This window comes from Aethalodelphis obliquidens, unplaced genomic scaffold (assembly GCF_003676395.1).
Source record: "Aethalodelphis obliquidens isolate GAN/ISIS:26980383/991018 unplaced genomic scaffold, ASM367639v1 scaffold75, whole genome shotgun sequence".
NCBI lineage: Eukaryota > Metazoa > Chordata > Mammalia > Artiodactyla > Delphinidae > Aethalodelphis > Aethalodelphis obliquidens.
Genome location: NW_020838019.1, coordinates 7,175,631 through 7,189,889, shown reverse-complemented (window position 1 = coordinate 7,189,889; position 14,259 = coordinate 7,175,631). Strand labels below are relative to the sequence as shown.

At 44.6% G+C, this 14,259-nt stretch overlaps 1 protein-coding gene across 4 annotated transcripts in view; it reads right to left on the bottom strand.

Annotated features, from left to right (window-relative positions):
• Nucleotides 1-298: 298 nt before the first annotated feature.
• FTO (FTO alpha-ketoglutarate dependent dioxygenase) overlaps nucleotides 299-14,259 on the bottom strand; it is a 373,774-nt gene continuing 359,813 nt past the window's right edge. For 3 of the 4 annotated variants that reach the window (XM_027092184.1, XM_027092191.1, XM_027092185.1), the window contains exon 9: nucleotides 299-681. In XM_027092184.1, coding sequence (XP_026947985.1) covers nucleotides 528-681 — 154 coding nt within the window. In that variant the 3' untranslated portion in view covers nucleotides 299-527. The remainder of the gene's footprint in view (nucleotides 682-14,259) is intronic. The other variant, XM_027092188.1, reaches the window with a different exon arrangement.

Sequence of the window (14,259 nt, the reverse complement as noted above, 5' to 3'; positions counted from 1 at the left end):
AGGAACTGACTTTTTAATTACGATTAAAATGGAATTTAAATTTAAGGAGCCCCATCTACCTAGTGGCTACCATACTGAACAGCACAGCCTCTACAGGGTGTGGTGAGAAAATGGGCTAAACGTCTCTAAATTCGGTCTTCCCCTAGACGACCTGAGAGCCATCCCCTGCAGAGTCTCTGCAAAGCTTTGGGAAGGAGGAAAGTAGGTTAGGTTTTGCCACAGGCCAGGCTCACCTTGGTCGCTTCCCAGGCCTTGGGAGTGGAATGGCTCACATTAAAAATCCAAGTGGGGAACAGCCTTGGGGGTTGGAGGTTCTTGTTTAATACCAAATCACTATAACGCTGTGTCACTTTTAAACATTTTAATATTCATGGGCTCCATTCCCTAGCTGTTTCCAACTGGGACCCAGGGTCTACAATCCCAAGGCCCAGTCTACCCATAATCCCCTTGCCTAAGCCCATGACAAGGTTGGAGGAGAGAAGTCAAAGACAGCCTTTCCTCCTCCAGCTAAGACTTGTGCTCCTTCTCTAGGGTCTGGCTTCCAGAAGCAGACCCCTGAGTTCGGAAATGATATCTGTGAGATCAAACGGCAGAGGCATCGAAGGATCATCCTTTTCCCAATACGGCCGGCACTCTGGCTTCTGATCCGCGGGTAGAGTTCGGGCAATTCGGGACTGGCACCTGAAAGAGGAAGAACAGGCAGTTTACCCCTGGGAGGAAATGCCTGGAAGACCCAAACTCATGGGCAACTTGGGGCGACCTTGCCAAATGCCCCAGTGACAATCCGCTATGACGGTGGTGATGATACACAAGGGTGAGTTTGGGCGGCAGAAAGCAGGTGTGTTTATAAGAAGGAAGAATTGTTCTTTATGGTGCTGGAACTTCTTTATTTTTTCCAATGCCCAGATCTGTATTACCTCTAATGGCTTTGTAGAAGCCAATCATCGGGGAAATTCAGTTACTCTGCCTTTAAAATGGTGAATTATTTTTTCATTATCTCGACTGTTATTTAAAGTGTGTGATTAAGCCATTATCAGATTTAACTGTTTGAGGGATTTCCATGTATTACTAGATTACTGGGAAAGATTAAATTGAATTTACTGCATTAAAACGTCCAAGAATAGATTAAACAATATTACAGACCGGGATTGACTTTGGAGATCCCAGAGATTTACAAGTGTCCCAGCCTGCTGTGCTCAGAAAAAGGCACTCCAAGGAGAGACCGATTTATAAGGATATATGCAAATAGAGGTTAATAATCATTTCCACTGATGAATAGGTGGAGAAAACTTCCACAAAATTAAATTAAGAGGCTAGCAAGAGTGACTCCCTAAGGAAAACACTTAAATCACGGTTTTTATTAAATGGATTATTCATCAATAGTAGAGAAATTAATTATCATACGCAACTAAATTATAGCCTCGTAGGAAAAAAGTTGGGGCGACATCATCGCACCCTGGCAGGCATCTACCTTGCCGAAAGACCACAGCTTACTGGAAATTGGTCTGGGAAAACTCAGTGGCTTTGGCTTTATGTATCTGAAAAGTGATGATCAGACAGAAGAAAACACAAATTGCAATAAGAAACGAACAGTTTCTCTACTCTCTTGGAGCACGTGGCGGTGACAGTGCATACACCAAAAAGAAATACTCTGAGTACATCTGGGAGAGCTGCGTGGTCCTTCCCCACCCCACCTGACCTTCTTGGCATTGTTCTCTAAATCAATTAAAAAGGGGTCCTACCCATCCTCTGTCTTCCGCGTAGGACTCACTATGATGAAGAGATCAAAGAATGGACCATCCTGGACCTATTTCCAAGCCTGATGGTCGAGCAGGCTCCTAACTAAAGGACATCTTCTCCTCTGGGGAATTATTAATGGTGAGGGGATCCCCATGGGAAAACATACTTCAACTTTACACCTATTTTCTCGGGTGGTTAATTGCTATCCTGGCATCCTGTGCACTCAATCCGTCGTACATTACACATAACATTCCAATATATCTTCAGCTCTCCGCATCGGGCCCTGATAATAGCGTCTGTTAACATGCACTAAGTACTATTATGTAGCACATCACTTCATAAATAATAAGATTAGCTGACCTCAGGGCCCCAAGAAGAGTAATGTGTTTAAATGTTCTCATTATTTATTTAAAACAAGAATTAAAGCAACAGAAGCTGCTTTTGACAATCCTCTTAGCATAAATATTAAACTGTTTGCACTGATAAGCCCACACAGAACTGAAGAACAGAGGCGCGTTCTGCAGAGTACTTAATAATAATAGGTGTTTGAGATGTTGCCCCTCACTGCAGTGGGTGCATCTCTGCAGTTCTAGAGACAGCCTCTAAATCACATGAAAGGGCTGGGGGAAATTAATATTCAAGGGAAGCTGCGACTAATTACAAAGGAACTCTGCAAAGCTTTTTAAATTGTTCTTTCTCTCTGCCTCAGAATCAGAGGGTAAGGCTCAATTTACCAGGTAGGGAGAGTTATTCCAAATTGAGCCTTTCCATCTCACGGCGGGTAAACGATCTGTGCACACACTACCCTGGTTGGCAGATTAAAGGGCTGTGATAAGTGCTGATCCACCTCGAATAGCATAAGGTTTGTCAAAAGTCAACAGAGATGCTTTTTCACCTGGCAGTGCGTTTTGCCCCCTTATTTTGAGAAAGTATTAAAAATGGTAACACCTGCTGCAGAAGTTCGCTTACACCTGTATTGTACAAGCTTCCCAAGCCCACCCAGTTTTCTTTTGGGTGAAGTTGCTCTGATTTTCTACTGTTCTTCCCATGGAAGGACTGGCCGGTGTGGGTACTACCTCCTTCTCATGCCGGCCCTGAGAGGCTAGGAGCTGTGCGTACCCACTGCTTCCCTCTGGGCTAGAGCTAGAACCCCTTGTTTGGTCTCTTCAGGGCCTTAATTCAGGTCTTTCAAGATCACTTTAAAACTCTTCCTTTAATGCCCAGTGCTCCTCGCCAGTTTCTCAATGGTCACGACTGCGCCCCACAGAGGGCTTGCTGTTGAGGTAATGCATTCGCCTGCAAGGAAGCACAGTCGCCCCCAGCTCAAAGCACATTGTCCAATTCAACATCATGCCGGATGGTGGGACTGAAAAAGAAAAGGCTTGAGAATGACTTGAAGGCGTATCTCCCTTTAGGTTTCCATTTCTCCTGCTCAATTCCCTCATTCTGCCTCTCTTCCATCTTAATTTCCTAAGATGGGGAAGCACAGTGGTAAAGACGTTCTCCGGACACCAGGAGCTGCTGCTTCCCTGGGGCATGACATCTTGGGCAAGCTTCTTAACCTCACCAAGCCTCAGTTTCTTACTTGTCATGTGGGAATACTGATGATGGTGATGACGATGACAGTGCATGACTTATGGGCTTGTTGTGGAGGTTAAATGGATTAACACATGAGAAGTACTTAGCACAGTGCCTGGCACATGGGGAGCCCTCAATAATTATTAAATACTATTGTTGCTATCGTTACTTCTACTACGAGTGCCAGTGACAATGGGAGATGCCAACAAGAGGGCTGCCTATTGTACCTGTGACTGTCCCCTCCCTTCAGCTAACTGACTGGGTGGCCTAGTCCACCAGTTCAGCTAACTGGACTGGGGGCAGCTCTGGAGAACCAGAAGCAGCTCTTCCTGGCTTGAAGCAGATTGAGCTTGTGGCTGAATCCCATCACAATGTGACATTCCAGGACGCCGAGGCTTATGTGTTCAAGCTGCTACAACTCTCCAGTGACAGGCGAAAATGCTCAGATTCAGAAAGACTTAGCAGTTGCTCCTGAAGACCCAGAGTTCATAACAGGTGCTGTCGCTGGACTGTCTGAGCGGCAGTTGTTTCAGGTTGACTTGGCATTTCTCGGAAATAAAGCTGGATTGTTTCTCAGCACGCATGCTCTGTAGCTCTCGCCGAATCAAGGGGCCCTGAGTTCTCTTAGGAAATGTTTCAGGAGTCCTGATGGTGGCGGACACTGGCTGTCTTGTGTCTTTTCCCAAGTTTCCCACAAAGAAGATTCTAAGTTTCCTGTGGGGAATCCGTCCCATCCCTATGCTTGGCCACGTGGTTTGAGTGAGATGGGCCCCACCTCTACAGCCAGGGAAGAGCCTTGACTGGTTTGATCTAATCAGTACATCCTACTCTCCCAGCCACAGGGAGGAGGTTAGGGGAGGCACGTGACCCTCTCCAGGGCAAGACTGAGAGAGTACATCAAAGGACTGGTCTGGGAACTAAGGGAAAAGGCTTTCTTATCACCTGGCCTGGGAACTATTAGGATATGTGATCTGGAACCACCATAGTCATTTTGCTACCACGCAGCAAGGGGCTGGGTCCTGGGTGATACGGTTTGAGTAGCTGGATTGAGTCTCACCTGAAGCTAGGTATGCCTAGACTTTTTCAGTTGCACGAGCTTGTTATTGTTTGAGTTCGGTTTTTCTGTCACTTGCGACCCAAAGAGTCCTGGCTGATATGCCGGCCATGCGTCCCACCCCTCGGTGCCCTCCTGCCTTCTACAACATCCACTGCAGTGGCCCTGCCTGCCAGGCGCATGTTGATGGTCCTCTCTCCAAACTGAGATGCTGCTGATACAGTGCAGAGATCATGTGAAAGCATGATATCCCTGGCTTTTGTTTTCGATTCCAATAATATTTCCATTGGGGACAAATTTCTACCCAGAAAACAAGAGTGCGCTGGTGTCATCCACACTGGCCTTTGTGCAAAAATAAGCCAGGGCCTCCCTGGTGGCGCAGTGGTTGAGGGTCTGCCTGCCAATGCAGGGGACATGGGTTCGTGCCCCAGTCCGGGAAGATCCCACATGCCGCGGAGCGGCTGGGCCCGTGAGCCATGGCCGCTGAGCCTGCGCGTCCGGAACCTGTGCTCTACAACGGGAGAGACCACAACGGTGAGAGGCCCGTGTACCGCAAAAAAAAAAAAAATTAAAAAAATAAAATAAAAATAAGCCAGTTTTAATGACCAGAGCTGGATGACCTTTCTAAAGAAAGTTAAAAAAATTTCCCTAAAAATTTCTTTATCAAGGATAGCAGATCATTCTGAGCCCAGACAAACAGTAAGAAACTCAGCTAAACAGTAAGGAAGCTACAGTTTCCCCTTTCAACCTTGTGCTCTCTACTTCCATCCTAAAGGGTTAACAAATAAACTCAGATCTACTCAGAAAACCCTGTTCCTTTTATGTGGCATTGCAAGGGGAGCTATGGAAAATAATATATGCTTCATCTCTCTCCCTCCCAAATTCACATTATTTCAATTCAAAGGACTCTGTAGCTACCCTCAAAACTCTTGCTACTTGGGAGTGGTTCTCCCTGAATGACCTAGTGACGTAACAGGAAGCAGTTGAAAGGTGTCACGTCGGCTGGCCTGTCAGCCGACTGTCCAGAGGTTCCCCTCCTCTCCTCTCCCAGGTGTAACTCACGCAGGGCCCCACCGCCTGCTGATTCCCCCAGGGCTACACTTACATTTGGAGGATGAGGACCGCAGCTACATTAGTGAACACTGGTCGCCATGCTGAAATTAACCACTTTAGCTAAAGTGTGTGTTAATTATGGGTATGCAAGTAGTCAATAAAAGGTTAATGCAAGAGCCAGAGAATAAATTTCTTCCCTTATTGCATCACTTCACAGACTAAATGACTAACATTATACTTTGTGTTTTTAATCAATAGGTTTTACAGTAATGTGCTGGCCATCGATTTTAAGAAAACATGTACGGTCTTCCTCCTCGTCCCTAAATTTTGCAACAAATGAAGAAGGACAGGTAACATTTCCATTACTCTTGATGAAATGATAAAGATTTGGGGAGAAATGGTTCCTGCTAAAAGATTCATTGGGATAAACAAGCGTTAAAAAAAAAAAAAAAAAAAAAAAAGTAGTGCTTCCCTGGTGGCGCAGTGGTTGAGAATCTGCCTGCTAATGCAGGGGACACGGGTTCTGAGCCCTGGTCTGGGAGGATACCACATGCCGCGGAGCAACTAGGCCCGTGAGCCACAACTACTGAGCCTGCGCGTCTGGAGCCTGTGCTCCGCAACAAGAGAGGCCGCGACAGTGAGAGGCCTGCGCACTGCGATGAAGAGTGGCCCCCGCTTGCCACAAATAGAGAAAGCCCTCGCACAGAAACCAAGTCCCAACATAGCCAAAAATAAAAATAAATAAATTTTAAAAAAAAGTACAAAAAACTAGAACTTGATGGAGAAATATTACCAAGCACAGGTCATTGAGGAGACAAAAAAAATGAACTCCTAAGAGAGAATTCTTTAATGTGAAAGAAGAGAGTAACTCCTGATTAAAATAAGTACATTCTGTTCATTGTTTAAGCGTCCCGAAGAATCTTAATATGCAGCACTGATTTATTCAATTTTCACAATAACCTGAGAGAGATGGGGAGGTAGGTATCTGAACCACATTTGACGTGAGGGCTGCCTTTCCCCAGGTTAATCCAATGGCAGGTGGGAGAGCAGGGCTGCGCAGACCCTGGACATCTGGCTGGCTGTCCTTTCCACCACATTCCATCTTTCTCATGGATTCCCATTTGGACCAAAATGGGTGCTATCCCCTGATTACTTAGCTATTCTTGCCAAACGTAGATATTCAGGAGATTCCAAACCATTTCCGGGGAAAGAAAGGAGCAAAATGCTTTTTTTTTTTCATGTTCCTGTGACAATAATTACAGCAAATGACTGACAAAACTTTCTCTTCATTCTAATGACTCTGAGGTTCTCATAGCGTAAGCATCTATCATCTATAGAAGTAAAAGATACATCTTCATCTTTTAAGAGCATAAACTACTTCTAATTATACAGTCATCCCCCAGTATTTTCAGGGGACTCGTGCCAGGACCCCCAGTTTGCATACCAAAATCCGTGGATGCTCAAATCCCTTCCAGTTGGCCCGCCGTGTCCTTGGGTTCTGCATCCACAGATACAGAGGGCTGACTATATTTATTGAAAAAAACCCCATGTATAAGGGGACCTTCTTAGTTCAAATTTACTCAAGGGTCAACTGTATTCCTGGAGTGACCCTGAGAAAAACCTCCCAACCTCTTACTTTCCTCAACTGTTACACGAAGTTCATGTTTCCCTGGTTCACTGGACTTTGTGAAGATAAAAATTAAATAATATATATAAAAATATAAAAGCCTTTTAAAATATGTAGACTACTGCACAAATGTAGCCCTTTCCTATGTGACACAAGTTCTATTTTTAAAACACAGCAGATTAGGCAACATTGGCCGGGGGCGTGTCATGCTTAAAAATAAGTGTGGAAAAAAAAGAATAAACTATGTGCAACCAGATAATGAAATATCACACAGCCCTTAAAAAGAATGCATTAAAAAAAATAAGTGTGAAAGACATCACACTTTCTTTTTAAGATTTTTTTTTTTTTGATGTGGACCATTTTAAAAGTCTTTATTGAATTTGTTACAATATTGCTTCTGTTTTTTATGTTTTGGTTTTTTGGCCACGAGGCATGTCTTAGTTCCCTGACCAGGGATCGAACCCACACTCCCTGCATTGGAAGGCGAAGTCTTAACCACTGGACCGCCAGGAAAGTCCCAAAAGACTAGAGCAATTTAGACTCACAACTTCATCAGAAAATATCCAGTCTTCTCCAAGTCAGAGTTTTTTTCTGGAATTTTCACTTACAGTGAGGAGTTGACTGTCATCCTGGTTCATGTCAAACAGAAGGCTGTTTTAGGGTATCAGCCACATCACAATACATTCCCTCAAACGGTGTAAACCAGCACCAAGGCTTAAGAGGCTTCACTCAAGTAGAAAACCCTGATGTGATATCACATCAAATCTACGTTTAACCTGCAAAACGCAACTGCCAGGACCAGCATGAAGAAAGTGGGAAATAATGATGTAAAGGGGCAGCAATCTCAATGGGCTTCTATGCTGTGGAGGGAGCTCTAGACCAATGTGGGACCTGCATGTTCTCCGTTCTTAGTTTCTCTGGGTCCAGTAAAATCGTAGCATCTTGCCACACAGAGTTATTCCAATATTTAAAAGAGAAGTATTGGGGCTTCCCTGGTGGCACAGTGGTTAAGAATCTGCCTGCTAATGCAGGGGACACGAGTTCGAGCCCTGGTCCAGGAAAATCCCACATGCCACGGAGCAACTAAGCCCGTGCGCCACCACTACTGAGCCCATGTGCTGCAACTACTGAAGCCCATGTGCCTAGAGCCTGTGCTCCGCAACAAGAAGCCCATGCACCGCAACGAAGAGTAGCCCCCGCTCGCCACAACTAGAGAAAACCCGCACGCAGCAATGAAGACACAATGCAGCCAAAAATAAGTAAATTTATATATATAAAAAAAGAAGTATTTTTTCATATAACACGGGATCTAACTCCCTAATAGTACTTTATGTACCATTTAAGGGATTCCACGAATAATTCTGACTCTCCATGATGTCTACATTAAACACCACATTTCAAATCTCACTTTGAGTAAGAGCCTACTCCATTGTACTGTTTTTCATGGTCTCACCAGACTTTGTTCCAAATAATCTGTCTTAGAGGTGAGGCGAGCATGCAGACCTGTTTATAATCATCTACCCTTGAGACTTTAAATGCTTTGAAAAGAGAAGAGTGAGTGAACGAATTTATAATTTGTCTTCTTGGACTTTGTGTTACTGCCATCATGGCTCTGTGGACAACTTGACAAAGAAAGAGCTGCCCTGTCATACGAATCACGATGGTCTACTTTAACTAAGGTGGTTGTATGAAATCAGCTTGTTTGATTTGTATAACTCAGTTTACCTACTGCAGAACCACTAAGCAGAACCAACTCCTGAGTGAGGTCCAACAAAGGACACTCTCACTTTCTCTTTCAAAGGCTTTTAACCTCTTGCCTCTGACTCACATGTTAATGTTCTCAGATCAGTAAAGTCAACACACATCAGAGTGAGGAAAAGCCACACTTTGGCCCATGGGTCAGCTCTTTTTGGGGGGGATGGGGTGGGTCAATATACCTTTTTAGCAGGTACTATTTTTTCAGCCATGACCACTCGAGAAGCTTGACTCGACTTAACTTCTGGTTATTTAAAAATCTACTTTTGGCTTCACATTTCAGGGAAGAAGGGAGAAGCCTGACAGAAGAGCTTGCTTAGCTGCTCTAAAAGCCAAATATCCCCCAAATGCTTTTGAATACCAGGATAATGCCATTCAGCCATCTGGATAACCAGCCACTTTGCAAGAAATCATTGTGCTGTTCAGTATGGATAAACCCTGCTGTCTAGATCTCAGTCAATCAATCAGCATGCTTATGGAGTACCTACTGTGAACCTATACTGTTCCCTCGTTGGGAGGAGAAGGGAGTAGCACAGAGAACAGCCCAGGCCAAGCCCAGCTGCTGCAAATAACTGTGCTCTCCACATTTGTTTGGAACTCACCATTTTCCATGTAAATAATGGTTCTCATCGCTCCTAATTCTTCTCCTCAACACCAGTATTACCTATAATTTCTCTGAAATATAATATTAATATATTATATAGCCCAGTGGCCATGAATAGCAGGGTGTCTGGTTTTGTTTAAGGAAAATGAACATTTAGAGTTCCTACTTGGGATCCAAGAAGGAATTTCCTTTGACCAGGGTTCCCTGTCCTCCTAGCATATGGAAGCAGGGCTTTGTCCCACTCCAGGTCACCGCTAATAGCTCCTCTGACCTGTGGCAAAGACTCCACCAGAGAAGAGAGGCCCCTGGGGTGAAGGGTAAGGTGATCAGATAGTACCTCCAAGGGGTCAAGAGATGAAGAGACAAGGTCACAAGACCTCCTACTGGTCTAAAAATCAGGGACACTTTTTGGTAACAGAATGGCTCATAATCATCTCTGTTCTTTCTTTCGGGGTCCAGGGGGATGCCATGCCCTTCTCCCTTCTACTGTACTATCTGCTGCCTACTTTAGGGTTTCTTCCCAACCTATGTAATTATACTGTGTAATCCTCACATCTCCTTGCCGTTCTGCCCTTATAAGTTTTCCAGAGGTTTTTGTTGCTATGGGAGATACTATAAAGCAATTCTCTCGTGCCAATGCCTCCCTGATGACATCTCCTCTCAGACCAAAGGAATAGTAATAATGCTGATAGAAACATTAAAAATAGCCCATCATATCTACTAAGTGTCAGGCACTGTATAAGTCTTCTAATTAAACGTATGTCCTCAAATGGAAAATGGAGGTCCAGAAGATTAAATAGCTTGTCCAATTCACAGCTAAAGAAAGGATAGAGTCAGGATTTGGCAAAATTGTCTGATTCCTAATCTCAAGCTGTTTGTACTGTTCCAAAATACAGACCTCAAGAGAATCAGTTTGGGTCCTGGTTATAAACAGTTTTCCAAAGGCACCTAGCCCCAAGCTAGACTCCCGGGAGGAGGGTCCTGTCCATGTGAATTTTCACACGAGACTCTTCAGACTGAGCCAGTTTGCGAAAATAGCACCATCTTAACCTACCACAAAGGACCACAAAGATGCTGAAGGTGGTATGTGGGTGGGGGGGGGGACACGTGGGTGTCTTTGGGTCCACAGAGGACTCACATTAAACTCACCTCCCTTTCAGAGGACACCAGGCTCACAGTCAGTTCTTGTAGACCTGCAACGTGGCTCCGTAAGTAGGTAACTGGTGACTTCACAAGGTCTGGCACAGAGAACAGTACTCCTGGAGTCCCTCCCCCTACTTCAGGGACTCCAGCAGGCCCGTGGAACCACTTAACATCGGAGACTGCTTGGCCCAACACGGGGGTGTAAATCCAGGAGGTAAAGAGTTGAGAACAATTTTATCCCCAGGTTCATTTGTCAGCTTGTCAGTTACATAATGAGAGTGATGAATGGGCTACCTTGACAGCTGAACATTTAGGAGCTGCTGACCTTTGATCTCTGGTCACATGATAGGGTCATCTGAAACTTGCATGACTTCTACCTGGCCAAGGGTAACAATATAAAGGTCAAATCGGCTGGACGATTATATGAATCAAGTCTGAGGCAGCTTGGTTGGGAGTTTTAAGAGAGGCCGGGTTGGGTTCCCCAGCACACAAAGCTATGGAACCACTGCAGAAAGGTGCTCAACAAAAGATATACAATTTCAAAGCAGTCTAGAGTAACTTTCCTTGCAAGGGAATAGAATGAACTCATTATTTTTAAAGGGCAACAATGAAAACAAACACTTTGGAAGAAAATATATTCTGCCAGTGCCTCTGCCGTTGGGAGGGAAGCATACAGGCATATGACTTAATGAGTAATATTAATGCTATACCTGCAACATGGCAGAAGGTCCAATTTGATGCAATTATTGGAACAAAATCCCCACTGGGTAGTATCAAGCCCTCCTTTCAGCCATAGAATACGGTCTCTCCTCCATCCTCTGTCAGCACAGTACCCCACAAAGGACCATGATTGACAAAAGATAACCCTTTCCAAATTTCGTGACTTCCCTGTTGCTTGAAACTTAAGCAAAGTTTGCACAGGACAGTCTCAAACTTCAGAAAGATTCCAGAATAACTTACAATCAGAAATTCAAGGCAGCTGTGATTTTCAGATGCACTATACCGTTTAAAAAAATGTTTCTTCTTGCAAACCTGAAGACTTTTGCTTTTTGATTACTTGGTTAAATTCCATTTACTCAGAATCAGATAACAGTAGGCACAGAGGTAATGAATACGGTTATGAAAATGAAAGCTAAGAGGCCAACGCCATCGATTTCCAGAATCCAGAAACTTCATAACCCATGAAAGAAGCAGACGTTACAGAGAAATCTGATTTACATCAAGAGCTTGTTTTCTACAAAGGATTTTCCCCTGCAAAGTCAAAGACGGATGGACAAACTTCCACTGGAGCAAAATCCATTCCTACTCTTGAGAGACGAGCAAAGCAGAGGACAGTGGCTTACCGAATAAAAGGCCAGCTGTTCTGACTTTGGAACGCTCATTTGAGTTGTAAGCTGTGAAATAAATTTGAGTCGATGGTCCTCCCATCTGCTCACCTGTCAGTCTGTTTCCACTGTGCTGCTGTTTTTAGAAATACTTCCAAGTAACCTGCTTAATTGGTTTTTGGATGCCGGGAAGCATCTCCCAAGTTTATTTTAACCTTATACAGAACACGAAGCTACTGGGCCTTTGTTTCTTTTCTCTCCTTTAAGAACATTCACTAATAGGTCAAGAGCACTTACAAAGAACACTTGGTGGAGCCGCAAACCAAAGGGGTGGGGGGCAGTCCAAATGAGGAATTAGAGAGAAAATGGTGGGTCAAAGCAGAATGTCAATTGATCAAGGGCATCCCAGTCTTCTGAAGAATTTCTGCTTTGCACCTGTTTAAAGACCGAGTCCAAGTCAAAATTCTTACAATAGTCCACAAGTCGCTTCGTGACCTACGGCTTCCCTGCCCCGGTCATCCCCCATCCTCTGGCCTCTCCTTCCACTTGTCCCATTACTCACTTTGCTCCAGTCGTATTGGCTGATTTGCTCTTCGTTGAACAGGCAAAGGTATTCCAGAGCGCTCGAATACCTGCTGTTTCTTCAGCCTTGAACACTCTTCCCCTAAGATATCCATGTGGCTCGCTCCCCTATTACTTCAGGTCACCACTTAAACATAATCCAATCAGTAAGGCCTTCCTTGACTATCTTATGTAAGATAGCAGCATCTCCCCTTCCTACCTACCCAACCCAGCACTCCCCACTCCCCATCTGCTTTTCCTGCCCCATTTTTCTCCACACACTTGATACCATCTAGGGTGTGTGTGTGTGTGTGTGTGTGTGCGTGTGTGCGTGCGCGCGCGTGTGTGTGTGTGTGTGTGTGTGTGTTAGATAAGCTCCCTGAAGGCAGGGATCTCTGATGTACTCACTGCTATATCCTCCGAGCCTAGAGTCTGCCCCATTGTAGCCACAGTAAATACGGTGCGATGCACAGATGACTGAAAGCAACTTGCGTCTGAACTTCCAACTGTACTTCCTTAAGGCAGGACTAATCTCTCTGCAATATCACCAATTTTATGATAAAGACAGTAAATGCAAAGGCACAACCAAAGGAGAAATAATAACAATATCTCATCCATGGACAAAGAGGATGAGATGGTAGGAAGAAAATTGGTCTGGGAACTCAAGCCCCAGCTCCACCACTACCCTATCCTGTGACCTTGGGCAAAACCTGGACTTTCTTGGCCATCAGTACTCAGATCTGTAAAATGAAAGGTTGGGTTAGACAACCCCTGAGGTTCTTCCCATCTTTTAAAAACTGGGATTTTACATATAAATATTATGGTTTACCTTCACATACCTTATCTCATGTGACCCTCACTACTAGGGTAGGAAATAAAGGTGCTGTCCCAGTTGGGGAGATTAGGACGTGCAGGCCTTGCTCCGGGTCACATGGCTGCTAAGACACGTAGCTGGGACTAAAACTTAGGTCATTTGCTAGTTCAGCATTTTTCTACAAAACTGCACTTCCTCTATTGGTAGAATTGGAAGTACTACCAGTCACTGTTACTCTGATCCAAAAAGCATTTTTGCAGGCAAGTTCTTATCCCCTCAAGATAACATATGTGTATCATGGACCCCTCTGGGCACTATTCCACCCTAGCCCAAGAATCCTTGGATTCTCTAAGCTGCCATTTCAAGATTAGAGATAATAAATGGCTCCATCTGCCTATGGATGTTTTATGATAGGAATAAAACTGTATTTTAGTGTAGCTCTTCGGTAGAAGGGCAAGAAGTCGAAGCAACTGTAGCATCAGGATTGCTACGCTAACAAGGTCGCTGAACTCCAAAGATGTCAGAAACTTCCTCGTCTTAAAGCCAAAGCAAATCTGCATTTTATACCCCTAGGAACTGAATGATGCTGTTTCTGCAGCTAACATTTAGAAATTAAAATTGTTTTTACCCACATAAATATCTATGCTGCTGGGTTCAGTGATCAAGAAGGAGGAAAACTCAATAAACTATAATGGAAAAGAATTCAAAAAATATATAGGGACTTCCCTGGTGGTGCAGTGGTTAAGAATCCGCCTGCCAATGCAGGCGACACGGGTTCTAGCCCTGGTTCGGGAAGATCCCACACGCTGCGGAACAACAAAGCCCGTGTACCACGACTACTGAGCCGGCGCTCTAGAGCCCGCAAGCCACAACTACTGAGCCCATGCACTGCAACTACTGAAGCCCACGACCTAGAGCCCATGCTCCGCAACCAGAGAAGCCACTGCAGTGAGAAGCCTGCGCAACGCAAGGAAGAGTAGCCTCCGCTCGCTCCAACTAGAGAAA